Source organism: Nyctibius grandis, chromosome 33 (assembly GCF_013368605.1).
Source record: "Nyctibius grandis isolate bNycGra1 chromosome 33, bNycGra1.pri, whole genome shotgun sequence".
Lineage (NCBI taxonomy): Eukaryota > Metazoa > Chordata > Aves > Nyctibiiformes > Nyctibiidae > Nyctibius > Nyctibius grandis.
In genome coordinates this window covers 2,310,418-2,338,345 of record NC_090690.1, presented here as the reverse complement: position 1 = coordinate 2,338,345, position 27,928 = coordinate 2,310,418, and the positions used below count along the sequence as shown (strand labels likewise).

Below are 27,928 nucleotides of genomic sequence, written 5' to 3'. Positions count from 1 at the left end.
CTCTCTCTTGGTGGCACCATCCCTCAGAGACAGATTAAGGGAGGGAAAAGGGGGTGGTAAATTCAGAGGTTTCTTTTCAGAAACAGAAAAAAGGATATTTTTGTTTTCCCATGGAGTAAGGGGAGGTGGAGGAGTGGAGTGCTCTCTCATACTAAAGAAAATCACCCCCAAATCAGTGGTAAACTGCCTTCAGTTTTCTGGGGTTCCCTCTCCTCTTGCAGTAGAGGCTCTTTAACAGTAGATGTCACGTTTGCCTAACGGAACAATAGATTGTACCTACAGACGAGCCCTTTTGTGGCACGTGCTCCATCGCAGGAGATCCTGTCACCTGTCCTGGGGGTGCTGGGGCCAAGAAAAGCTGTAAATCATAAACTGCTGTAGGTGGGTGCTCTTATATATTTTTCTTAGGTTTCTAGTGCAAGTCACTGCTGAAGGTGGGTCTCAGTGCAGCACTCGCACTCTGCTTGGTTACTGGGGTGCAGGCTTTGCTTACTGAAGGTGTTCGGATATTAGGGAGGTTTGAGCCTGTACAGGTCAGAAGTGCTGGTTTTCTGCAGGAGAAAGTAAACCCAAGCTCCATGGTTTGGGGGTTGAATCTTAGAAAGGTAATTAGAGAAAAAGCAAGTCTCTAGCTTGATTCAAATCTCCATATCCTTGGAAAATTCTTGGGTGCTCCTAAAGTGGAAAAGCTTGGAAACCATGAAGAAATAGATTTTAAGGTAGCAGAAAAAATGTGATGTAGTATCTTGTCAACCCTTGTTATAAATTTAGTTCAGCTTTACTGGGTAACTTGGCAGGGTTTGCAATACCTGTGAGTGTTCTTTCTGGTCCAAATTGGGAGTTTTAGGGATTTGGCATTGTTATAAATGATCCCGCTTTACACTATTGTCATGTGTTTCATGTGCAAATGAAACAAAGCAAATACCTCCAGTTTTGATAGAATACTTCTAATACAGAAATCTTTGTAAATACATTAGTTACAGTTCATAAAAAATAAGTTCTGAATCTTTACACCATAGTCAAATACAGATAGATTAAAATGCATTTCTGACTCAAATTAAGAAGCAATTATCCAAAGCGGAAGAAAGCTACGCTCTTCCAATGAAATGTATCCTAAAACAAAACACCCACCTCACGCCTCAAACCGAAGACCGTAATTTCATCACATTTGTGTTTTGTGGAGCATACAGTACTTGATTGGCAACCTCAAAGCAAGCCTAGCCCAAAAGAAGATATTGGGGGTTTTTAATATGCATTTCTGTATCAGAGGCGGTGTATGTGCAGCGTGCAGCTGCGGTAACAGTCGCTGTAAATAACAAGGCTCTGCGTTTGAAAAGGAACTGTGCAGTTGTGTGTTCGGTGTCAGAACAAGATTACGTGGAGCAGGGTTTCAGTGGGTGTGAGCTGGTTTGCCACCTTGAGTAGAAGGTTTCAGGCCCTCGGAGGATCGGGCTTTTTTAGAAGCCCCGATAGGCCCCAGGCAGAGCCAAACCCAGGTAAAGGGCCGAGGCCCCAGATGGTGTTTGGGTAGTTTGGCAGCCGTGTGGTCATCTCCAGCAAAGCCACCGTGCCCAAGGGCTGGAAACTGCCTTCCCGAGCCATAACGCGATTGATTTGGATCTGTGTTCCGACTTTGATCCTGATCCAAACCCAAGTCCAGTTCAAACTGGAACCTCTATAAACTCTTGAGTACTTTGGGTCCAGGGAAATTTTGTTTCTCCCTCTCTCTTTTTTTCTTTTTTTTCCTGGTAAAATTTTTGTTCCTTGAAAAACACTTCTGTGCGCTTTAACTTAAAAATATTGATGCCAACCACATGAGTAATATCAGTGCCAACGGTAACAATAGCATCAGTGCCAGCACCCTCACAGTATTATTAACATCAATGCCAACAGTATCATGCAGATCTATGCCAGCAGGCCAATAGTGTCAACAGTGCTGATGCCAGCAGGCCAGGACGAATGAAGAGCCCCTCAGTAATAAACCAGTGTGCAAAGCCTCGTGCTGCGGTGCTGTCCCACAATAACAAAGCCCCGTGCCCAGCCTAGTTCTCATTAGCAACTTTACAATAACACGCCCTGGTGCAAGAGCAATTAAACAAAAACACCAAGGTGTGTGTATCCTGGAAGGGAGAAATACTCCGGTATTTCTGGAGCTGAGGGGCAAATGAAATAAATGATTAAGGATTTTGTTGACTGGGCTGTTCTGAATTTTCCTGTCCAAGTGCAATGGTGGCAGCTGGAGCTCTTTTTAAAGTGGCACAGCCTGAGCTCTGGGAGCACTTGCAAGCAGCAAGTGGTTTGACTCCTGCGTGCTTTGCTTTTGAGCGTATCTCCAGTTCTCCCTACTCAACAGAGGAATCTTGTTTAACAGGTAATCTAAGGATTAACGAGAGAATCTGGTCCAAAAGGATCTTTCCAGAATCAATACATTTCCAGTGTATTCTTATTATTCCAAGGCTAGTTCAGGCCTTGAGGACACAAACTTTTCTCCAAAGGGCAGGAAGGATTTTTCTTTTTCCAGAACCTGCAACTTGCCCATGAAGGAGAAGGTCTGGTCTGTTGCTGAAGAGAGGGCTGGCGAAGATCCAGAAATGTAGCAAAAAGTTTACTGTTTACAAACATCCAGTAGCCACACTTTCCCTGATCCTCTCAGGTCTGTACGCAGAAAATCAGTGTAGATACAGCGCATCCCAGTGCAGCCACATCTTGCGGTGGTGGCCTGGGAGTTAGGATGTGTAAGCAGCTTTCATAACTTACTCCCAGTCTACACCTCAGTGCAAGTAGCAATTCTGCTTCGTTTCCTTTCGGACAGTAGCTTGATGTCATCACCATAGAATTCCTCCCTGTTTGAAAACCAGCCTTTTTCTTTCAAAGCAGCTGTCCATCAGTTGTTCTGTTTTTAAAGAGAGCAGGATCTTGGTTGCCTTCGCCAAAAGTGGAGGAATCGAGGGACAAACAAATTGTCGCTGAAAATTTTAGGTATCTTGATCAGCCCTACTTCAAAAGCTTCATACTCTGGGATTAAATGGAGGTTTTAAAGCCTACATGAAAAAGAAAGAGTTAAATAAATCGCAGTGTGCCTGGTGCAGTTTCAATGAATTACATCCCGAAAGAATTGCGATTCTCAGGTTACCTTTGGTGGAGGTGGAGGTTTCCCTTTGGGAACTGGGAGATGAGCAGGTTTTCTCTCTGGTGCCTGTAACAAAAATGCAGTTTAAATGTCATTAGGCTTTCCTGTCTGAGCAGCTGCAGAACCTCCTCAGACCTCAGCTGCTGCTACTGTTATCTCATGTATTTACTACAGCATTTTCCTTGTGAAAAAGCCTATTGCTAATGAGATGTGGTGGCGTACAGGACTCCTTGGCACAGATTAAGGGTATCTCGTGCAGTTTAGGATTACATGGCAAAAAAGGTGACTCTTACCTTAAAGAATATGTGATTTGAATGTCTGTGTTGTTTTGGGTTTTTTTTTTTAAATCATAGTCAGAAACTGAAAGTACCAACTGGCATCTGATAGTCATTTGCAACTCGGATGAAAGATGTGAAAAGTTGCTGGTTTATACTTACAAAAAACTCTTGTGTGTGAGAAGAGGTTGGTTTGGTAGAAGGAACAGGAGGTGGGGGACCTTTTGGCCTTATGGCAGGCTGTAAAAGAAGAGAATATAAACCATATTGACCCTATATACATATTGTATATGTGTGCATCCACATGTTCCCTTGGGAATGGGTAGGCTTGTGTTGTATATAAATAGTGCATTAATCAGGGTAAAAGGATGCATTCCTTTCACAAGCAGGGATGCCTTATGCTGTCTGGCTCTGAGAGAACATACAGGGCCTTATCTGGAGTGCAGTGATCTCCCCAGCCTTTGGGATCAGATTGTCATTGTGGGTCTCCACCATGGTGTGAACTGGTGTGTGCTGTCTTCCCCAAAGCCAACATGAAGGCAAAGGGATTCTCTAGAAGTACTTACACTCTGGAGCTGTGGTTTGTTCTCCTGCAGTGGAGGTGCAGGAAGGAGAAGTTTCTTATCATTCATCTGAAAGCAGGGAACACTTAAATCAGGTGGAGCCCTTACCTCTTGCAACTGGGGAGCTCACCCAGTGCCTCCCCACTCTTACCTGCTGGACAGGTACATCCACGACAGAGTGTTCTCTGCATCTTTGTTCTTGATCCACAAAGACTTGGTTTGTGGCTCCAGGTCCCCTTCTGGGCTGGCAGCTATGCAAATATTACATATAACTGTAAACCTTACCCTGACTGAAGTAAAAAAGCCTGCTGCAGTTGAATGCCTGCCTTACTCCTATTGGTGTGTTATATAGCCATGTCTTTTCTTTCTTTCTCCCCCTTATTTTAGTTATTTAGGATTAATCTTGAGAGTTACAGTTTCAAGTCTTCAGTCTTCTCCCAGCTATGGGATTTCTGAAACAGCTCAACAAAGGTCATGGACCAACTTCCTTGGCTTTCCAGTGTCTTAATTCCCTCCACCCCCTTTGAAAACCCCAGCCTAAAACCTGTCCAGAAGTTGCTTGACTTTAGTTTTTTTTTTTCTCTCCCCTCAATGGGGGTAAGCATCTTACCTCTTCTTGAATACTCTGAAGCGGATAAGTAGCACTGCTGCAGTGGCTGTGACAGCGAGGACAACCAGCACGCCAGCAACAATAGCGAAGCCTGTCAGGGTGAGAGAACACAGGTTGCTCTTTGTTAAAAGATCCACTCTTACTAAGAGGTTTCCTATCATGACCATTGGCAAAGTAATTTTTTTCACAAGGTCTAAACCCTATTTGTCCTCTCTATTGCTCAAGCTTATGGCTTCTTCTCCTGCCACAAATGGTGATGGAAAGGAATGTATTCCTGCCATTTTTGCCCTATTTGAAGACTGTGGTTATAGCCTGAGCTGTCCTTGGGCTATGCCTAGCCCTTTCTATCCATCCTCAAAGATGATTTCATTGTCATTCCTCTCTTCTTTCTCAAAGGGTGTTACCCAAAAGTGGGAACAGGCCTTTGGCATTGTGTACAGCTAAAGTGTCACAATTTTCCTTCAAAAATCTATTTTAAAGCCTCAACTAAGCCACAGTGTTGGGAGCTGATGGTGCTGTAGCGAGCGTGGAGAGAGGACAAAAATATTTTAATAACAAAGGCTTAAATTTTTTTTCTCCCAAACACATAGAAATCTGTACACAAAGTATTTTCCCTCAGAGGTAGATCAGTTAAACGCCAGCTTCGTGTAGATGATAAAGAAATGAACTTGTCTGCCTCCCTCACAGCAAAACCTCTGGGAGCTCACCTCCACTCAGGTTTGACAGTGAGCTAATACGGTGTGCTCGTTATCTCAGGATGGAGAAAGGAAAAACCTGGTACTCTAAATAATCTCCTGGGTGTATCACTTCTGTCAGGTTAGAAGGAAAAAAATAGCTTCCTCTGGTCATTCATACAAGCTGCAGTGACTTAAAGATGCGCAAAAATCAGAGACCCAGATGTGCAATATCTGCAAAGAAGCAGACTGGCCCCCAGTGCAAGTGAGGGCTGTCTCAGCGGGGTTAAAGCAGCTCGTGTCAGGCAGAGGGTGATGGTACCCAGTGTGTGGCCATACAGCACTTACTGGTAACTGCTGACGAGCTCTCACAGGTTGGTGGTGCCCATCCTTCTTCACACTGGCATTGCAACTTGTGGTCACACACCTACGGAAGCACAAAGCCAGGAATATCTTCAGGTTGGAAATACAAGTGAAGCTGTGGTGTCATAAAATTGCAGTGGCTCTGGATCAGGGTCCTGATAAGCTTATTGAAGCTAGGTCTGGAAACCCCCTCTCATTGCACTTGGACCAAAATTTAGCAGAGAGTAGCAGTTTTGCACAGTAAAGGACAGGCCTGACTCTTGCTATTGTGTGCCTTTGCGGGTGTTTCTGCAGTGAAAGCTCCAGTACAAGGCACAAAGCAGCAGAGTTGGTCTTTACATCTGTAGGTCTCTGAATGCTCAAATAGGATGAGCACAATTACCTTCCCAAAACAGAGGATGACCTGAAAGAGAATAGCTGTGGTACTGTGGCTCAGAGGCAGGGCCAGACACAGAGTCTGTGCCCATCTCCTGTGATCTCCTTAGCGAAGGTACTGATGTTGTGTCAGGTTAGATTTGCTTTCATGAAAATATAGGAAGGTTCTGACTCCGCAGCTTTTGCAAATTCTCATTCCAATGACTTAAATACTGTCATTGAGAAAGTCTGTAGCAGATAAACATAATTTTCTTGGTTTTTTTTAAGTTAATAGTATCAAATGCTCGTGTCTTACAGCATGTCCAGTACACTTGGCAGAGCAGTTGGTTGATCTGAAGACGTCTTCAGCGTAGACGCATTCTCCATTGCTGCACACCTGAAAGGTACAGGGCAAAAGTTAACAGTGATATAGAGCTTTCAGAGCACGCAGAGCTCACACATTGTTGTATAAAGTGACAAAGAGTAAAAGGTCTGCAAATCACTAAGTTAGGAGTTTGATACGTGGATATAATTTTTCATTTAACCTTTGAGTATTTTATAGCAAAAGGGAGTGACAAAGATGTACTGACATCACTGCTTTCCACTCCTCTTCGATCCTTCATCCTTCCCTCACCTCCCAAGTAGAAATATATAGCAAAGAAATTGGACATAGCACTCAGTGTTGCCTAGCTCATCCATTATGGAAATAATTAAGAATAGTAATATATGTATGATCTTTTAACCCTTCGTACAATGGTATGTTTCTGCTGCCACATATATTTGTGTCAGTGAAAAATAGGAAGATAGCAGTCAAGCATAAGGAAATCGGAATGATAACAGGTCCTGTTTGTTTTGCTACTGATTTGTGATAGATGTAAGGCAGAAGGTATGGCAAATCAGATCAGTAGAAGTTTAGTGTCCACTTCAGTCTTCTTCCCTGTTTAAAATCTTTCTTGTCTGGTAAAAGAGCTAATGATATAAGCAAGACTGAAAGAGGGGAAAAAATAAGGAGAAAAGCTCTTCTCTACTAACCATCCCATTCCCACACTTCGTTCCGTCGAGAATCATCCCTGGGTCTGCTTCTCCATTTCTAGGGAAACTTGCTTTGCAGGACTGAAAAGCCACCATGCTCCCATCCCGAGGCATCTCCTTCCCCCCGGAACAGAATAGCTTTCCACACATTACGTCTCTGGAAGGAGAAGAAGAGCTGCTACAACAATGACGTGGCACAGCAAAACTATCTGAGCGGGTCTCTCCTCCAGCTTGGATTCATTGTGTCTGTACAGGGCTTCCAAAGAAAAAGCTGCAGAAAGGAATTTTGGTTTGTGGTGGTTTCAGGTCCATTTGTGAGTAGAAGGTGGCAGGTTCTTAATTCCTCTTGAGCTTATTAGGGAGCCCACAGTAATTGCAGAAATGCGTATTTAACTGACCTGCCCTCAACTTCTGAGGTTCACCTGAGGTTCCAGTTCCCTACCCAAAAATCCCTTGCCTGTGCTTACCTGCACATGCACACACACAGAGTCATCCTCACAAGCAGGCTTGCACATAGATATGTTCACACTTGCTCTTTTTCAGACTGATCTCATGATTTGGAGATTATTTTTCTTAGAATTGGCTTTGCCACAATATTCAAACTGAACAAGAATAACACATGGGCATATGTGCCATCTAAAATAGTGTGCTCTTTGCTTCTGCGTCTTAATTTGAACAGGAATAGTCTCTCTTCCCAAATCCCAGCAAACTCTGTAACATAGTGCTTACTTTTTTTTACACGGGACGTGACTACCTTTTTCTTTTCTGCAGTATCCATAATATACCCCTTTCTCGTTCACCCAGTAACAGGAAGCTGCACCTTCTGTAGCCTCTGTGAAAGAGGAAAATGCAATGGGATTAGTTTAGGTTCTCTGCCTGTGAAAAATAGTAATATCCAATTTCCTTTAGCTGTTCAGGAAATGGCCTTTCCCAGCAAAGCTGCCCATGGGCCTAAATGACTCTCTCTGGCACTTCATGCATTAATTCTGCTGTTATTGTGCATGCACAGCAGCACCTGTCCCCTGCGTTCTCTCTCTATCTAGTACAAACCTACAGACCTTGCCTGGGAGAAGGGACATAATCAGAACTGGAGATGGTTTAGGACTGGGAAGAGGGTGAGCCACACACACCTTCAGAAGCATAAAGGCATGTTAGATTTGGACATTCATTTGAAATACAGACATTTCCTCTTCCTACCAAGCAAAGAATGCTCAGCCAGCTCTATTGCAAAGTTATCTTAAAAGCATTGTGCAAAAGAGGAATACACTTACCACTTCCCATTTCTTTAGAAATACATTGCATTATACACTCTGAGCTTCAGCTCGCGTGATTATAATCACTTACAGTGTAAATATAAAAATAATAATAATAAAGTGTATGCTACAAGACTAGAACTCATATAGATATCCTGTTCCTGATTTACAAAAGATCTTTGATGGTTTGCTAGCAGGCAAAGCCTACCTCTGTCTCCGTTGACATAGGCAACTTGATTTTTCAATGCCAACTTGTACTCACGTGGTCCGAAAGCAGCTTTGCACTGGTTTTCTCGGGTGGGACAGGTTCCCATGTAGCAATAGCCCTCGCCGTAGCTGCAGGGATATCCGTTCACACGGAATCGATCCTCCGGGCAGTTCGCAGAAGAGCCGGTGCACATCTCAGCCAGGTCACAGTCATTCTTAACTGCTCGGCAAACAGCTCCTGGGTTTTTATACTGGAGAGGGAGAGCAATGCCACACTTAACACCGTGCTTGTCCATGCCACTTAAAAATCACACTGAACTGGAGGGTTAAATTAGGGGAGACAAATCTCATCCTCACTGTACAAGTTCCCTGAGGGGCCACATCTGTAATTTAAAGATGGTTGTGTCAATTGACAAGGATTTTGCCTGGTTGTGCCTCAGCTTTTCTTTCTAGGAGAAAATGGGTAATCGAAAGCTCATTTCTCCGGGATGTTGAAAGATTGAGTGAATTGATAGTTGTGGTGTAGTTTGGCTTGGAAAAAGTGTGCTTGTCATTACAGCGCTATGTCAGTAATTACAAGTAAAGAGGTTTGGTTCTTTTGAAAGGTGTATTACTGCTTTCTCATAGGCAAAAAAAAATAAACCATGGAAAATATGAGAAGCTAGGGATTAAAAGGAGTCTTACTTGGCAGTTTTCACAGCACTCTCCGTGTGCACACATGGACCCTGCCGTCAGTTTGCACGTCTCGGGGTCGCAGCAGTCGTTTGTGCACTCCTGTGACAGAATGAGGGGTCAGAGCTGGGGTACACTGCTCCATGGTTCGGTCCCCTCTGTGCTGCCTTCTCACTGAACCATCCTGTACTCGGTTATCGAGGGAGGAAGGATATCTCGGACCTGCGCTTTGCTTTTCTGAAACCCATTTTCACTCGAAGCTGTGCTAGCCATTGTGAGTGAGCGCACAACAAATACAAAGTGTGTTTGATTATGAAAGCACTGACAGAAGTTGTGCAGGGAACGGGCTTATCTCTGCTGAGATGATTTCGTATTTATGGCTTTTCCCTATTCTCATTTCCTCTGTCAGCAGAGCACGACATGCCAGGCAGTCGTCTTTCTCACCATTTGGCATGCACTTCAGGGGTGACCACATTGCAGATCAGCAATTTGATGACCACAGTTTGTACAGAAATATTTCAGCTAGCTTTGAACTGGCCACCTCAAAAACTAACAGAAACCAGCTACTGTACAGCCTGAATAAAACCCTTTGCCTCTTCCACGTATTATTTTATTCCTGGTTATGCACATACCTCAGGGGTACCACAGTCGCATTCCTCTCCTTTTTCCACAAAGCCGTTTCCGCAGGATGGAGGTGCTACGATGCTGCTTATCTCTGGGATGTTAGTTAAGCATTTTGGCATGTCATTCAACATGTATTTCTCAAAACTTTGGAGGCTGCAAGAGCTGAATTTCTTGGGGATGATAGAACTATATTGAGAAAGCAGGAGGATTTACGTTAGGATTGGCGTAGGCAGGGAAAAGCAATACCCTTTACAAGAGAGAGGAAACAAGTGACCATCCCCCAAACTATTGGGTGCAACCATTTTTCCAAATATGTATATATTAATGAATTCAATGGCTGTCTCCTACTTATAGCAGAAAAAAAAGTAGAAACAAACAGATCAGAAAAAATTAACGTACTAAGTGTAAACACTGCGTATAATAAATCTCACATCCCAAAGATTTAAGCCTGATCTACACAATTTGTGCCTTGATGCTTCAGGCATTAGGAGTTTTCCACTGGGATGTCCAGCGGAGGCTCAGGATGCTCAACTAGAGGTGGAAATTGAACTAAACTCCTATCTAATGGGTGTTTCTTGAAGGTGCAAGCCCTCGCCTTTTTATCCAAACTCCTACCTGATAGTGTCTGTCATGATACAAACTTTAGCATTACACGAGCAGGCTGCGGTGTCATGGCTCATGCCAAGGTTGTGTCCCATCTCATGTGCCATGGTAGCTGCAACTGCAATTTCGTTTCTGTTATGATCCTGTAGAGATAAGAACAGGCTGTTATTTCTATGAGTATTTTAGAACAAGTAGGAACACCAGAGAAGCTGTGGCTAAGAAATAGGACAATTTTTTCTCTAGGTGAAATTATCCTCACTGATATATGAGGCTTGATATGTTGTTCAATCCATCCATACATCCATTCCACAGTTTATACTGGATTATATTATAATAACAATGAGATGATACCACTAACAAACATGAGTAAATTGGTATACTTAGTTTTTAAATAAAGGTGAGGAAGTCAGGCTGCCAAGTAACAACTGAGTGTTAAGGGGAACTGAACATCTGAAACTCTTAATCCTCTCTCTGCATAGCTGTCTCTGTGCTTAGGGTAATTACATGGGTGCAATATAATTATTACTCGTTACACCAAGGTAACTATTGTGTACGGTGTATGTGCACAGAAAGGAAAGGCAGATGCTGTGCTCCAACTTTGGTCTTAGCTTGGTGGTTTTTTGCTGCTTGGTGGGAGGGAGGAAAGGAGAAGTCCTGCTCTTTTGGGTGAAATCCAGATGTATAAACAGCAGGTGGTGGTGGAAGTATATAAAGCACAGGACACAGCGTACTGGGCACACTCTTCCAGCGAGGCATTGCAAATCGTGCTGCTACAAAATGCATCCCCCCACACTGAAAAAAAAAAGCCTTCTGGTTTTACGATCATCCTAGGATTTCTTTATGGTGTGGGAAAGCTGGAATTTCATGTGGGTTTTTCCTCTCACTAACAAGCCCGGCCTCTGAAGCTCGGTGCAGCAGTTGAGTTCCTGGTGTTGTTGGTAAAAGTTTTAGATCTGTGTTTCTGTTTAGGCTCAAGCTTAAGTACAGTAGTTTAGGCAGCTGTAATTAAGCGGCCAAACTGATGATAGGCATTATGACAGTCAGAACCAATTCCCCTTTCAAAACAGGGAACCTTAAGGTAGAGGCACAAAATTACTTATTTCTATCCTTCGTCTCTATTGGAGCCTGGTACTCCAAATACAGGTGTCAGAGTTTTGTGTTGGCATTTAGATAACACAGACACCATGCTTTGTGTGTGCTTTCTTTACCCTCTGCACTTCATTTAAAATAAAATCTCTGACAGTGAATTTCTACAGTCTGATAAAATAATGATATGAACCAGACAGAGAACTGAAAGTGTCGTGCGCCCAGTAATTTTCATAAACGTTCTTCGCTGGTTGAGTAAAAGACATAGAAAAGCCTTTGAAAAATAAAATAAACAAAAATAAATCAGACCTGAATAATACCTGCAGAATGTGTATCACTGCATATGGATTTTAGAAAGGCTAACCCGATCGTTGTCCCCTCGAAGGCATAGCCGCTGGAAGGAAGAAGAAAGGCAGAGTGAAATGCAGTGAAGTGACTGGGAAGCAGATCTAAGTCGGCTTTGTTCCCCAGGCTGAAGGCTTTAAGCACATCCTCATTTCCAGCTCTGGTTTGCATCCCTGATCTAATATTCGAAGACATGCTTAAGATCGCTGCAAATCAGAAAACAATTTAATACACTTTTCATTTTAAACTTTTACTTAAATTGCACTGCAGTTCATCAGACTTAAAGCATCTGTTTGATTGCAAAGAGCTTGATGAAGTGCTCTAAATGAAGCAAAGTGCTTGGATGAGTCAGGGCCATTGAACGTGAGCCAGGACAGCGAAGTGAGCGCTGGTTTAGTTTGGCAACGTGCATTTCCCAGCCGTTAAACTTCATGTCGTGGCTCCTTAGGTTCTTAGACTACACTGCAGTCTTCAGGACACTCAACTGTTCTGTGACCAGAGCAGGGAACAGAGAGACTGAGAAGTAGTAAAAGATTTTGCCTATTTTTGCAGGGGTTCAGGTGGAAAGATTAGATACTATGTCCTGGCAGGTAATTGTACTCGGTGGAGAAAATAAAAGCAAGAAACAAGAGCGTGCATTTATCTTTTTATCCTAGAATTAGCACAGTCTGGTATGGGAAAGAAGGAAATCTGGTTCGTATAGACAGCACCTCTGATGGGTTGATGACCATTTTTTAAAGAACAAATTCCTTGAACACATTTGGAAATGAAAAGAGGAAATAGAATGATACAGACGTGATTAGCTGAGCGTTGTCGTTTCTTTTCCTCTTTAATAAATCTGATAGACGCCACTTTGAGAAACGGTCCAGAGTGAATCCTGCAGAATGGCTCAGGGGGCATTTATCACCATCTGTCCAGATTTCTATGCCAATTAAAGCCACGTAGATATTTATGACCTTATAAACCTGCAGCAGAGAAACAGTGTTGCTGTAAAAATGAAGTACGTTATGAAGACTTCCGAAACAAACACTTATCCTGGTAATTGGGTCACTTTTACCACTTGCAATAGAGTCCACTCCAGACCTGATTTAAGCTTTTCTGCACTTCGAAGTTGCAGCAAAAAAACAACAAACCAACCATGAAATCTTATTTTCCCCCACATTTAAGCCAACTATAAAAATGGCTTTAAAATACTTGAAAATTCTGGCAATATTTTTGAAGAAATTTGACTTGCAAAAGAAATTGAGAATGACTTCATTCTTTTCGAAGGATTTCAATAATTCACTTCAATAAATGTTAAGAAAATACAGTATACACCTTCCTTTATAGAAATCTCGTATCTGAAGGCAAAGAACAGGATAATATGGACTGATGTGTTACATTTGTTTCATAAATTACAAAGAAGTTCATTTTTCATTCTTTCCTACAGGTAGTAATGAAAATTCATAATGTTTGCAAAAGAAAAATAAATGTAAATCACTTTATTTCAGTTTCACGTTGCTGTGTTTGCTCTTACCGTGTTGATGTAATTGACTATTCCAAATATCCTTTGTCTTATAGTTCTAACATCTTCCTCATACTTCTTATACTAAAAAAGTAATTATAGTATGTTAGGAAAAGGAGAGGAAGAAAGTGATTTATCAGAAAAGAAATATCCCACAGAAGATTGCGTCGCAAACCACACCATGCCTGGTCTACTTATTTTTGTCTTGTTGATGTACTATTTTATCAGACAATGTGTGTCAAGATCAGGCCCTTTTAAAATGTGTGCGGAAGAAGACAAGCCCTGTATGGTATTTTCTGAATTCTCGTCATCTTCAGGTGGGATTTTCAAAACCAATCGACATCAGGAAATCCTATTCCTAGCCAAAGTCAGCAGTAAAACATAGTGTAGCACTGGAATTGTAGCAGGAGCCCAGGGATATGAGCAGTACCTACTTTGGGAAGCTCACCTCTAGCTGGCCAAATGAGAAAAAATTATTTCAATACTCACCAAACTATTGTCTGCAACTATGTAAAGTTCCAGGTACTTTTTTGCTTTCAGGTACGCTTTCATCTAAAGAAAAGATACATTTAAATGACTTCTAAGGCCTGTTTCAATCTCAACCTTTGTAATTTCAAACCCATGTGTTAGTTATGAGGGTATTTCTTTAGCTAAGTCATTTAGGATGGGACTGCCTTGTTTTAAATTGATGAAAGGTAGGCTAGATATTAAAATGATTAAGATTATGAAAAGTAGGCTGGATATTAAGTATTTAGATGTTTAAAGATGCACATGGACACCTATTAGTACATGCAGGAGGGCTTAACTCGGGTCGTGACTCTGAGATCTCAGATCTGTGAGATTTTGCACTGGTTCTTTAAGATCTGATTATGCTTCACCGTTTGTGATCGTTTCTTTTCTGGAGTTGCCACCAGACAAAGTGGGACTTGTGCTACTCACAGAGTTCTCCTATGGCTGCAATTTCTTTTCTGGCATGTACTTACTGGACTGTTGCTGAACTATGTACTTACTTCTGGATTGTTGCTGGATTTGAAGATGTCATTGATGGGATCATTTGAATCCTCTTCCCAGGTATTATTGATTAGACCGCAGGTTTTTATGGACGCTTGTTCGAGTTTCTCATACTTGTAGACCGCATGTTCGTCTCTATCTGAAGTTCCCAAGGGTTCAATGAGGTACCTCTGGCCACGGGTCTCAAAATATCCACTAAGAAAATCAGTTAGACTGTGATCTTTTGAATTCACAGGACTGAGTCAAGATAGCAACTTTATCTCTACCAGCATTTAGCCCAAGTGTAGGGACCACTGCACACACTGATGCAGTGGCGAATAGTTTGGCAGCATGTAGGCAGAGTGTACAACAATTTAAAGGCAGAAATCACAGCTCCTGGGTCAATTGGGAGGTTTGGCTGGTCAGTGAAGTCTCTGAGTAGGAGACTGTCAGTTTAGGAATGAATTAAATTTAAATTTTGGGGGTTTGTGCTAAGAGAGGTGATTGAAAAGTGAATTTCAGTTCAGTGGGGAATTCAAAGGTATGTTTTCATCTTTAATTGAGATTAAAAGCTGAAATATTGAAAGGAATTAAGAGTTTTGAAGCATTTCGAGCAGCAAATGTCAAAATAAGCATTTTGTGTTAACATGTAAACTCGACATGATATGCAAGAAGTGTTCAAAAAGAAAGTCTGGGTTTTGGCAAAGCCCCACTAATCATTGGGAAAAAGTTCTACTGCAGCTTCTCAGACCCCACAGCCATCCTCTTGCCTTTTGATGTTGTACCACTGTGTCTTCAGTGATCAGAAATGAGCAGATTCTTTTAACTGAGCTTTTCATACAAAAGCTTGAACTTCCTGACCCTGTAACTGCTGTAGCACTGAAAATAATGTAGCCTTCTCTTGAAGTGTCAGTGGAGCTTCCTACAGCTTAGAAGCGTCAACCCTAAAGGTTTACTGTAAGTACCACCAAATTCTGTGATTTATGACCGGATCTAATATGGAATTAGTTATAGAAATTTATTGGTATAGATGTTTCTTTAGCTTCCAATTTATAAACTCTGAAACTGAAGTAGAAACATAACATTTTTCTCCCTTCGTTCCCTTTCTGTTGGTAAACTAGTTTCCTTGTAAGCATGAATAAAAGATAACACCCACTTATTTACATGCTGATTCTATTTAAATTGGAAAATTTATCCTCATAGAGTATGCATATTCTACCCTTTGGGAACTGAACCTCCATCTTACCTCAGACCTTTGCAAGCACTGATGCTTGCTATGGAGTCAGCATCATTCTGAATAAAACCTTCGTAATAACAGTGATCCTGTTTAGAAAGAAAAAATACATTGTCAAATTGGGCCGTGTCTCACTGACTGCAACGATTGGCCTAGATCCAGTGATTTCAGGAGACACAGCTAATGTCCTAGCTACAAGCTACAGCAAACTACACTGTCTGAGGAAATCTCCCATTAGAGGAGATTCTTAAGGTGCAAAAAGCTGGTGACTGTTTCCATGTTTGCTGTGGTACCATTATTGTTATCTTTCAACACAGAGTGACCCAGATGTTGACAAATCCAGTCATGGTGGGCTCTGGTCAATACACAACAGTACATGAAAATAAGAATATGCATATTCACCGCTCAAAATCAGGCGTATACTGATGTGCTCTGCTGAATTAAGGTCCATATCTAATTATGTTATTGTGGCCAAATTTCAGGGAAACACCCTTTAATGTTAACCCAACACTTACATGTATTCACTTCAATGAGATTAAAGTGCATGTATTGTATTAAAACATATGACTAGGGGAAAAAATTTCATGACTTAATTGAGTTAAGGATCTGAGGCCTAACGAACAGTTCTATGTTCAAAGAGACTTCAAAGTCACTGAGGTATTGTGGAAAATTTTGCCCGTAGCATTTTCTTTAATAGATTTCTTGAGAGACCTATAACACTGTAGTCAAACCTGCATGCATTGTGCCTTTTGTTTTCTCATAGATGTTTGGGTTCACTTCATCGTTTATTTGTCTTCCCTCCATCACAATGTGCCAACTTTCTTACAGTGAAAAAGTTCACCAACAAAGTGAAAATTACTGGAGAAAGAAGTGGAGAATTACTCTCCATCTTTTGCGGATACAAGAGCAACAACTGAGTTCACAGTAAAGTATCCCCAAGGCAGGAATTCCTCTTTCAGCAAGCTGCACAGGTAGGCCTGTTTGAAACTGTCTTTAACCAGGCGTAGGTGCTATTTGCTTTTCACAGGATCCATTCAGAGAGTGAACGTAATTGGAGCAATCAGAAATGACATGTTTTTCCACAAAAAAAACCCACCAGAATTCTTTATGCACATTTATTTCACTCAAGATCCTCCTGTTCCTGCTAATTGCTCCATGACAAAGAATATTAGGCTTTGTATTCCAAATTACATGTGTTAAAACACACAGCATGACATTGGACAAAAAGCTTCCGGTGAGAGCTTTGATGAAGACCCATGAATGCACAGTTAATTAAACAATAACTTCTGCAGTGACTTCCTTTGTGTCTGGATCTGAATAACTGATTTGTCATGGCTCAGAGAAACCACCTGGGGTAACCTGCAGTGCATTTGCTGTGAGCGTGGGTGATAACCGAGCCAGTGAGGAAATGTGTCTTATCTGAATCTCTGATCTCACTGAGATTAGGGTGTAAAAGCGAGTCATGGAGTTGCACAGAATGAGCAAAGGCAGGAGGTCAAAGTCAGAAGGTAGAAGGCAGCGGAATGGCCCTGGCCCCACTGCCTTTCCTGAGTGGAAATGTTCATCAGCCGCTAAGGTACAAAGTGGTCTTCTTTTTGAAAGACAAACTGTGTGTCTGATTCTCAGCAGGTGTAAATCAGTGTATCTCTGCCAAAGCCAGGAGTCACATCTCCCCTGTCCCTGCAGAGGCGTCCTAAATGGCAGTGCTTAGAACGCTGATTTAAAATCTTTTCTTTCTGTCTGATATGTGCTATTATTTCATGGACCCATGAATCTCCTACAGACCTCCTCCAGACTGCAAGTATGAGGGAAGGAAACCTTTTTTTATTACCTTGATCTGAGGACTTGTTGTTATTAGTCGACCGTCATCAGAATAAACTGTTTCAGTATAATCTCTAGCTAAGAGATGCCTGCAAAGAGTCAAGTGCAGTTATTATTCAAAATAAATTGTAGTCATCTAGAAATGAGGCAATTACATAACACACAAAATATGTAGGGAATTCGAATGATTACTCAGTTATTATCAGTGTGGAAAAACGAGGGAAGAAAAGCTGCTGGGTGGGGAATTCTGCCTGTTCATAATCCTTACTCAAAGGGGCGTTTCTAAAATAAGAAATCAATTCAAGTCTGCTTATTTCATTGGTATAAACTAATCTCCTAGTAGATCTGAAAGTGAATGTGTAATTACATATGCAGTATTGATCCTTTTTTGGTCTCCAATTTGTGTAGACTTTTCCACTGCTCCCCAGTGCATGTGAAATGGTACCGTTCTGTTCTCTTCCCAGTTCACCCCCACTGATTATAAACAGCAAAGGTCTAGGTCAGGGGAAAAACTGCCTCATCTGTTTCACATGTGTCCGTCCATACATGTATGCTTACGTGTGCACACACTCAGAGATTCTCTGCAGAGATCACACTAACATATTTGTCCAATTCTTTTGCTCACAGCTTTTTTATAACTTGGCTAGCACAAGCTCTCATCCTTGTAATTATTCTATCTGAACTTGATTTTTCTTTTCTGTCTAAATAAAACTCTATTTTTGTACACATATGTGTTCCTGAACCTTCCAAGGAGGACATCATAACTATGGAATAAATTACTGTATTTCTGCTGCCCCTGGGAAAGGTGCCTTTGGGTTTCTTATTAGGTACATATTTGTGATTTGCTATGGAAGGCCAGATCCCGCAGGGCTCTGTGCACTCAGGCTCCTGTGCAGCAGAGCAGATGCTTAACTTTAAGCCAGGGCTTTAGGTCTTGCTAAAGCTAGCAGCAAAACAAGTCTACATTCGCTTCTGTTTGGGCGACTACCCCAAACTGCCACAATCCCATTTGTTTTTAAAGAGTGAGATTTAGTACAATATCATTTCCCCTCCCCTCCTCCAAATATTTAGATTAGATTAAAACAGGGGCAAACATTTAATTATAGTCTATATTTAACATGAACTCATTATAGCACTATTGTATTTACACAGCCATTAGAAAAGTACCTACTAAAGCAGACTTGTTTGATCCCACGTTAAATATTACGGTGGAGCGAGCAAGCAGAAAATCACAGCTGTGCTTTATTTTGCATTGCTCTGTGCAGTTTGGGACTTTCCTTTGTGTGCTCTGGTCTGTAACAAAGCCCGCTGCTTCTCTGTCCCCTCTGCACGGCCTGTTTACATGCTGGTATCTCCAGCCAAGGAGGTGAGCTCTCCTTGCTTTCATTTTCCATCAAGCATTTTGTCAGTGCCAGTATATATTAGACTACTCAAAATCCACCAGCAGTAGCGCTAAGGTAGGGAGTGCTGGAAGGTGAATTATTAAGGATTATTGCATTTCTTATTACTATTTTCCATTTTGGAAAAGCATACAGAGCCAACACAGCCCCAATTCATAGGTATTGCTCTTGTTCTTCTCTGTGGTTTCTACCAGCATAGAACAAATAAATATAACCCCTATATCTATAATCCATGAACACAGAAAACTTGTCAAATAATAAGAAAACACTAAACATTCAGTGGATTTAGCCATTAAGGAAATAAATTGGAGAACAGAGCAGTACAGGCAAGTAGTGCCATCAATGTCCTATGCCTGTGTAATTAATCCACATCACCAAAATTGCGGCAGGATGCTTTCTCTCCTCTCTTCTTCTCTCATTGGAGTCGAAAGGTTGTATTTGCCAAAATACCTCTGTCTTACAGGAGCCTAAGTCCTGTTTCTTTGTATCCTGAATGCCCTACAGAGCCATTTACAGGGAGGAATAAAGCTCAAGGAAAAAGTGGAACTGAACCTACTTATTTTTTTGTAGGTGCAATATGACTTCCTCTCCATTGGCTTTGATTCCGTACTCCATTGTGTCATCGTATTTTGTCTGTAAACAGATTTAAGTGTTAGAATATGGACTGTTATAATTTCTGGCTTCACTATGAGCTGCCTGTTACTGAGTGCCAACTGCATTCTTTTCCTCCACTTCCCACCAAAAATAAGAGTTCTGGCAGGAGGTCACTTTCATATTTTTTAATTAGAGGAACAAATTTAACTTTGCAAATGTATTTCTACAATCATAAGCACATACCCTGCATATTTGGGAAATGGCTGAAGCGGATGCTTAAATTCAAACATTTTCATAACTCTTTTGAAATATGTAAGAGCATGCTTACTTTTAAGCATTTGATTTAATTTACTTTAAATTACAACATCCGTAGGTTATTAAAAATCTGAGTAGTATCAAAACCTACATGTTTTCAGAGATATAAGTACAGAAGACCCACTGATGGCATACAGGTACTTCACTGAATCCTGAGCGCACCTCACAGCCCATCTTTACCAGCCCTGGGATCACTCTTCCCGGTTTTCTCTTTCATTTCATTTTGCGAGGTCAAGTGTCTGGTTCCCAATTCTCTTGCCCTTGAAACCCAAGGTTACTCTGACTCCAGAAAACCTGCCCCATCTCCCAGCAAAAAAAAATGTGGTCTCTTTTAATACCTCTTTGTTTCTTTCTACATCTCTTTTATGCACTGTGTGCAATTTCCGAGGATAAACTATTTCGTATTGCTCAACTCCAGGTAATTTCTTGCTTGTGCTCCCTAGGGAGAAACAGATGTGTATTTATGAAAACACAGTATTAACATATTCAATGCCATATTTTGTGTCTGTCAAGACTGATTCTTTTGGGCTATGTGGTCATTTGTCCGTTGCACCACTCATTTCTCATGTATTCTCTGCACTGGCTCTTTCATGTGCTCATCTGCTTTGCTAAGCAGTCACCCCATTATGTGACCTATGTGTTACAGTCTGGATTTCAGGTGAGTTGCCATACCTGGCTATTTCCAGGTGTCAAAATATTTTATGCAATTTGCTTTGGATTTCTTTCCCCAGCACCAATCAGTGGTTGCGAGTACTGACATGCTAGACCAGCTAGGCGAGGTGTAACGTTTGCCTTTGCATTTTGCAGATGACATGAACTCAGTTACACGGTTCTGTGAAATTAATGATTTCCAAACCTTATCACAAGATGACATACAAGTTAAGACTGCCTCTAGATAAGCAAATAAACTCAGACCGTTCACCACAAGCCTGGGACAAGCCTAGATTTCTCCTTTAGAAAGCTTTTCAGCCGGTCTTATCATAAATATTTGTGATGATAGTACTTTCATAGACCTGTTGAGTCAGATTGAGGGTGGGTACATACTTGTGACAGCAGAAGGACTGGAGAAGGCATTTGGACAAGGCTAGATAAAATAATAGGAAATAGGCAGTAAAGTAGCAAAATCTTGAAGGTGGTAAGGAATCCAGATGATTCCTTAACTCGCATAACCATTTTTACTGGTCTTGTAAGGTGTGCCTCATGTCTGCTGTGGCTATAAAGAACTTGCTGAGGAAATACAGTGCTGATGAAAAGTGTTTCATTTTGTTTTCTGCTTCAGAGGTTGAGTGAATCTTGACAAAAGTTAATTTGTGGCATGGCTTGCAGGGGTGGTCACGCTGCGTCATTTGAAGTTAATAATAGCAGCTGGTGTAGAGCATTTGGGAAAACAGGGTCGTACAAGGGATGAGTTAGTTTCCAACAAGGCAGCAGCAGGTTTTACATGCCTCCTAAACTCTTTAATCTCCTACGAAAGGTCATTTCATCTGAATTGGCAAATTCTTGAAGGCTCAGCACCAAGCACAAGAGCCTGTATTTGAAAAAAGAAAATCCAAACCACAAATAACAAAGGGAGAGTGCAACTTCCACCTTAATTGTCTGCCTCGAGGTCGGATTTTTACAAGAGTGGGGCATCCAATTACTGTGATTTTCTATATCTGGAACAACAGAGCACGTCCTCATGCAAATTGTTCCAGTAAAATAAACAGAGTAATTCTTCATAACGGGTTTATTTTATTAAACCTTTTCCAAAAATAATTGCAGAAAAAACTTTGTTGTATCTTGACAAAGGTGAGTGATAGACAAAGGTATGATGGTAATAAGTCCTAAGAAGTTATCTTACATCAACTGAGCAATTACACAGTACACAGGAACTATCCATGCACATGCTCTTAGAAATACCAAGTGCAAGTTTGTTTCTGTAAATGTCAATGATGTTTTATATTTGAAGCAACTAATTATTCTTACTTTTTAAAAAAATCTTTTGCTTTGCAAACTTAGTCTTTCCATGAGCTCAAAGCACCTTCTTATGTAATAATCAAAGTAATATTTTAGGCCTCTCAGAACGAAGTTCTATGCTCCAATTTTATCTATTCACTCCCTGTTGCAGACTCTTTTTACAAGGCCAGTCTGTTTGGGTGAGATTTGAATAGGGACTCAGAACTAAACTTGTCCTTTTCCTGCAGTGTGACACAAAGAGCATTTCGAGGAAAGCAGGTTAGTTTTGTTCTGGAACAAATAGTTTCTTAGAGGTAGTTTTTTAATCAACCCAGTATATTGTCTTTGTCTGGCTTCAGGCATTGTCTTGAGTCAGTAGCTTTAAGGAGGAAAGAAATTCCTTGGGCCTCGTACAACAGCTAGAAAAAGTGCTAATAAGGAACAAATAATTATGTACTTTTCCAAGAGCCTAAACCACGAAGAAAAATCATTGGTGAGGATTTCACTGACAATGAAGGTTTGGTTTTGTCAAGAAATAAAATATGTAACACCTTAAGCATTAGTACTGTACACATTCTGAGATATTCTGTGCAGCCAATGAAATCATAAAGATACCTGCCTGAATACAAATTACATGCCTAATGATGTACATAAAACCAGTGCGTGCTTGTGTGTGCCAAGCTCTGAACAAATCTGTTCCCTGTTGACATGAATTGAAAGAAACAATGCACGTGGAAAAGAAACGTGTGGTCTCTTAACCTTAAGTCATGTGAATACTCATAACCTGAAGTATCACACAGATAACAAGGGTGCTAACTATTTTAATTCAAATAATGTCATTAATTGAATTCAAATAAAAGTCTTTTATGGCCAAAATGCTGTCAGTGTAGTAAGTTGTCCCAATTGCATAAATTGTCCGCTCACTTGCAGGGGAAATAGTTTCTTAATTGACTCACAAAACTAACCAGCTCCGGGTATTTAGTCAATCTATGGCCAATTTTCACACAAGTAGGTACTTCTCTAACTAGGGAATTTTAGATAAATGCATTGAACAGAAAAAGAAAAAGCAAACATCCCTAACTTCAGCAATACCATTTTTCAATGGCTTTAATTCCCTATTCTTCAGTATTATCTACATGTTAATGATTAAAAATTCATAAAAGCTGTACAAAGTTATCCCTAGCAACCACTGATAAAGGACAAAAAAAAAAAAAGCCGTACCTTGTTGGAGAAAATATAGCAAACCAACAGAAACCAGAAGTACGTTAGTCATCTCAGTCGTGCTTGTCTAGCTGTGGTCTCCGTGGTCTGGGCAGGTTGGTTCCCAGGCTGTCTCTGCTCGGTGCAGTCCTCCCTCGTGCAGTGAATGAGAGGGAGGGAGTTCTTCGGCTTTATTCTTGTTCCTATATGAGGAAGTGTTTACTAAAGGTGTTGCACAATTTTCAAGTCACAGAGTGTTACAGCAAGCGGAAGTTCCTGCTGGTTAGTTAATGTCACACAAATTGTGATGTATTGATTACCTCTTTGAAAGAAGTTCCCTAAAAGTGTTCATCAGGAAAAAGAAAATAAATAAATACATAAAGAGGGAGATGGAAGCGGCCCCAGTGTTGTCTTTTATAGTCTGGGTGGTAAAAAGCTGCAGTAGAAACAGTGGGTACCAGTGGTGGCTCAAGGAATGGGAAAGTTTTCAAGAGGTTTACGATAAAACAGCTACTCATGGCTGGTGCGAAAGATGTGTTTCAGTTCTTGCTGATTACCCTTTAATCTGTACGGAAGGGAAGGGTTTAGAGCACCAGTAAAAGGTCCATGTAATTCTGTATCTGTGAATCATATCTCCAGTATAAACACTGAGTAGGTCCTTTTCTGCCCCTTCCATCTGTATTAGTAATGTTTGCTTCAGTTTTGTATGATAATACTTAAATAAAAGGGGCTGCAGACAAGTGAGCAATCAAGGTGATGTCTGTCAAATAATATTCTAAAAATCTGTGCTAGAAACTTACCACGTTGACGGAGCCTGTTGTAATAAAATAGTACTATGCGCTTCTTAAGGCCAGAGCTATCAATGTAGAGCTGCTTTATAGAAGTTTAACTTTTCATATGTTAGAATAGGTATTACAGAGTACACAGAACTACAGCGGATCATGCTGCATACTGCAGTGTATGAATATAAATTTATATTAGCAATAGACATTACACAGTAATAGATATATTCATTTATAAATAAATATATCTATAAAAAAATCTACAGGAGAATTTTTACTAACAAAAGTTGACATTTCTAATGTAAGTGTTATTGGATAACTACTTCTGTCTCAGAAAGTGTGGAAAAGTTCTGATTTATTAAATATATATTATATACAAGTTCTGATTATAAATTGAAACTTTCCCCTCAGATTTTGCTAAATCTCCAGACATTCTAGGACAGATTGGGAGCTACCAACAATGGGCTCTGAGCTTTCTTTAAGGATAGAATTGTACTAATTAATAATGATTTATGTGCAGTGCTGATTGCAATAATCAACTTAGGTGTAGAACTAGCAATTTAGTAGTAAAACTTGTTTTTAAGACAAGAGCCTTATTATCTGTGTGTCTTTATTTTGTTTAGCCATTTACAGTGAGGCAGAGGGATGCTGGGCTGGATGCACTGTGTTCTTCATGAGTAACGCTGGGTTTGAACTGTGTCTGCAAGTGTTTGAGACCCCCTGGAGCAGGATTTAGTGGCAGGAAGAGGGTCTGAAAGAGGAACAGTCTATCTGTCTGCCAGAGTCCTGATAACTACCCTCAAACCTCTTGTCCCCTGTAGGACTGGAACCCAGAAGGTCTGGTGGGCTGTCCCAACATTATCATAACTCGTGTCAATATTAATGTCCCACCTGCTATCATAAGAACACTAATTTTAGCTGGCACTGTGCTCTGACGAAGGACACCTTTCTAGACAGACCTTCTACCTCCTCCAAGTGCCTTGGGAGCTGAGCCTTCCCAGGACAGAGCTGCAGCCTGACGCTCCTGGGACAGGAATGCTTTTTGGTAGCAACTTCTTTGGGCCACTATAGCTTGGAGACAGAGCGAGATAACTTTCTGTAAGAAAAGTCACATACCACACCAAGCGATGTCCCCATCCCAGGTTATGAAAGAGCTCTTCAGGCAAAGAATTCATGAAGCATCATCGTGAAGGCTTTGGACATACCCCTGCCAAGGGGTTCATTTTGGTCACAGCAAGCATCAGAGAGGGACTGTGTAATTTAATTTATGTAGGTGTCTTTTTAGTTCTACAAAGATAAAGCTTAGTCTAAAAGTTAGACAATTTGGTATTTTAAATGTTCTATGAATGGAAATAAGCAGTGCAGTCTTGGCCTATATCTTTGCCTTATAAAAATAATTAAGAAAAATAACTGAACAACTGGTTTTAAAAATGAGTGGCTGCTATCCAAGCATTTATCTCAGCTCATTCTCTCTGTGTGACGCACTTGAAAACTGTGTAGTGACCGCACCAATCTCCTGAACTAATGTTCTTAATAAGCTGTGCTTTTGAACAGTATATAGAGGAGAGTTACTTTATGAATAGACACAACATCCCAACAAAGAGCTGGCTTTAAGAAGGGAGTATGATGTGGTGAAGGTCTTGGGTAGACTTGAAAGGGAATTGGATGTAATTTCCTTTTGTGAGTTGAGAAGCATTTCATGTTTCTGCCCTTGCTTCAGCGATTCCGTAATAGTCTGGTTGTAGCTTCTTCCCCCGGAGGTGGTTAAAGAGGTATCTGCAAGGTCTCAGCTGACACGAAAGCTGCTTCTGACTTTTTGAAACCCCTTAAGAGTTGTGCAATGGCTAAGTGAGCAGTTTTCATACTTGTGGGAGGGTAAATTCGGATGACAAGTTTGTCTCAACATTTAATAACTAGAATATTGGTATTTTTAACTCAAGCACTATCTGCTTAATGAAAAGAAGGAAGCAGAAAAGAGCGAATTTCACCCCTACACTGAGGGTCTGCACAGATCCTGTCTGTGTGAGATTGAACTGAGCATTAAAAGTAAAATGATAGTTGTATGCTGGTGCACTAGACTGAGCTCAGGAAAAATCAGGGTTTGAATCACTTCTCTGCTTCTGCCTCGTCCTAAAGTTCACTTTGAACCAGCTTTGCAAAGGTACTAATGCACCTAACAGGAATTTTCAGGAGTGTATAAACAACGTAGGTATCTGTTTCCCCTGTACTTCAACAGATATGTGTGTTCAGCCACAACAGTAAGGACACCCTTATAGCTGCTACAGACAGAGATAAGCAGTTGAGAGAGACAGTTTTGTTCTTCCATATGTCTCCATTTGTTCCCTTCTGCTTTCCCCCGTCTAACCTGGGACAGCTTCAGCAAACAGCTCACAGCTCTGCCTCTCAGCACAGCCTCCGCATCCTGCTGCTCCTGGGAGCTCGCTCAGGGAAGGAACGTGGTATTTCCCACGCAGCTGCCACCGCACCAACCATGGGTCTCTTGGTTCAGCTCAAAGAGTAACCTGCCTTCTGCCTTCCTCCATTTTCTTTTCCCCAAGCTTCAGCCCAAGCCAACCTGCAGGTTTTCTGACATACAAACAAAACCACGTGGCTTTTGCATGTGCGTTCCAGCCCTACGCTCCTGTTTGCTTCCTCCGTCTATTCGCAGCTGCATTCCAGTCTCCCCGCAACCTGTGTCTCCGTGCCAGCCCCCGGCCCTTCCCCTCCATTTCCAAAGCTGATCCAAACCCCATTGAAGTCAACAGAAGACCTTCTATTGCCTTCCAGAACCCTTGGATCAGCTCTACAGTTCCTCTTTAAAACCTACGCTTTATACAAAGCTTTCTCTTGTGCTTGCCTCTGTTGTCTCACACATTCCTAAAGTGAATTATCCTTCTTTTCCTCAGCTACTGGTCTTCAATGTTTTGTCCTTATTTTCTGGGTTTCTGTTGAAGGATGTAATCAGATGGCTGCTTTAGACCTATTCAGGGTGTTTGGAAAAGTTACTTCCCTTCTAGTTATTAGTTACCTGCTCCTCAGCTTCTGTGTAGCACTTGGCTACGTGTGTATTGCCAGGGTTTAATATAAAGTAAAATGCTTTCACCTAAACTGTGATTGAAACTAACTTAGTGAGCACCAGACGAGTTATTTTTGTCGTGGCTCTAATCAAATCACAGACTGTCATCTGATTCTGACTAATGAAACCGCATTACCAACTTTTTACATCGCTGTCACTCTTTTTGCCTTGGAGATGATCATAGACGTATATGGTATGTTACAACTATGTTGCTTCCTTCTTTCCTTCCCTTTTCTTCAAAGCGTAGGACAAAAAAATAGTTCCTTCATCTTACTTCTATATCCCTCTTAGCTATATTTTCTTAATTCTCCTGCACCAATGTAATGTGCAATACAGCAGCAATCCAATGCAGACTGTAGGTAGGTAATTGAAGGTACAGGACATTTCAATACATTTCTCAAGAACCACTAAGTTCTCATAACTTCTTAATGTGATTAAGGTGATTTTTTTCAAGGTTAATGCTTCTCAGAAAACACATGCAACCCCATTGCTGGCTGTGCCCCACGTTGTGCAATTGTGTGCACACGTACAAGCTGTTTAATGTTCTCCATTGGTACAGCAGGAGTGACAATGCAGACCATTGTGAATTAAACACTGTGGTCTTAGTTCCTTTTTTTTTTAAGGTGGTGTTTATTGTATTGGTTTTGCTTGTAGTACGTGAGGTCTGGCTCAATTTTGCCAAGGGACGAGGGAATCTTGCATGCTAAGACGTGGTATCTAGCACAGTTCTTTGCTGGCTGGCATCCATCCAGGGCTCTTCTTGCTGTGCAGAAGGGCAAAGAGTGTCTCAGTCCTTAGAGCTGGGTTTCAGGAGGGAGGAGGCACCACCCAAGGCTGTGGGTAGGCCTACGAGGCTGTGTTAGAGCTGTGCAAGGCAATGTGTGGGCATGAGAAAGAATGGATCCACACCGGAGACCTCCACGAACTGAACCTCATCTCTGTGCATCCTCTCCCTCCTTCACCCCCGCATTGCCCATGGAAGGTCTTGCACCTGCCTGCCCTGCCTGCCATCCTGACGGCTCTGCCACAATCAGGCCTTTCAGCTCAATCCTTTCCCTCACAGGGAATTTGGGGAGAACTGGCAAGACATGCAGCTTTTTTCTGGCAAACAAGAAAGGGGAAGCAGAACTATTTTACCTGGATGACCTGTTATGATGTCTCCACTCTAATGGACTCCAGTTGCTTCCCACACACGTAGAGTACATAGAGCACATTTTATTGTGTCATCTTACCTCTGTGCTTGAGGCGAGAACATGAACAAAGAAGCAACTGTCCAACCTGAGCTA

At 41.4% G+C, this 27,928-nt stretch overlaps 1 protein-coding gene across 1 annotated transcript; it reads right to left on the bottom strand.

Moving 5' to 3' along the window:
• Nucleotides 1–3,008: 3,008 nt before the first annotated feature.
• On the bottom strand, nt 3,009–22,868 carry LOC137675406 (zinc metalloproteinase-disintegrin-like NaMP). Its single transcript, XM_068421484.1, has 24 exons — nt 22,806–22,868; nt 19,988–20,088; nt 19,297–19,373; nt 17,351–17,429; nt 15,532–15,608; nt 14,306–14,501; nt 13,785–13,847; nt 13,308–13,379; nt 12,587–12,756; nt 11,756–11,840; nt 10,373–10,503; nt 9,766–9,943; nt 9,146–9,235; nt 8,517–8,712; nt 7,731–7,833; nt 7,002–7,158; nt 6,286–6,366; nt 5,601–5,679; nt 4,579–4,669; nt 4,120–4,219; nt 3,972–4,037; nt 3,568–3,645; nt 3,134–3,196; nt 3,009–3,041 (listed from the first exon to the last, which is right to left on the bottom strand). The coding sequence occupies exons 1-24, from the start codon at nt 22,855–22,857 to the stop codon at nt 3,009–3,011; spliced, it is 2,418 nt and encodes an 805-aa protein (XP_068277585.1). The 5' UTR covers nt 22,858–22,868.
• Nucleotides 22,869–27,928: the final 5,060 nt, after the last annotated feature.

Excerpts from the sequence above, each read along its gene's own strand:
- LOC137675406 (XM_068421484.1), bottom strand. The coding sequence starts at position 22,857 with ATGACTAACGTACTTCTGGTTTCTGTTGGTTTGCTATATTTTCTCCAA. Across the intron at positions 14,502-15,531 it reads AGTGCTTGCAAAGGTCTGAG|TGGATATTTTGAGACCCGTG; the intron begins GTAAGATGGAGG and ends TGATTTTCTTAG. Across the intron at positions 13,848-14,305 it reads AATCCAGCAACAATCCAGAA|ATGAAAGCGTACCTGAAAGC; the intron begins GTAAGTACATAG and ends TCTTTTCTTTAG.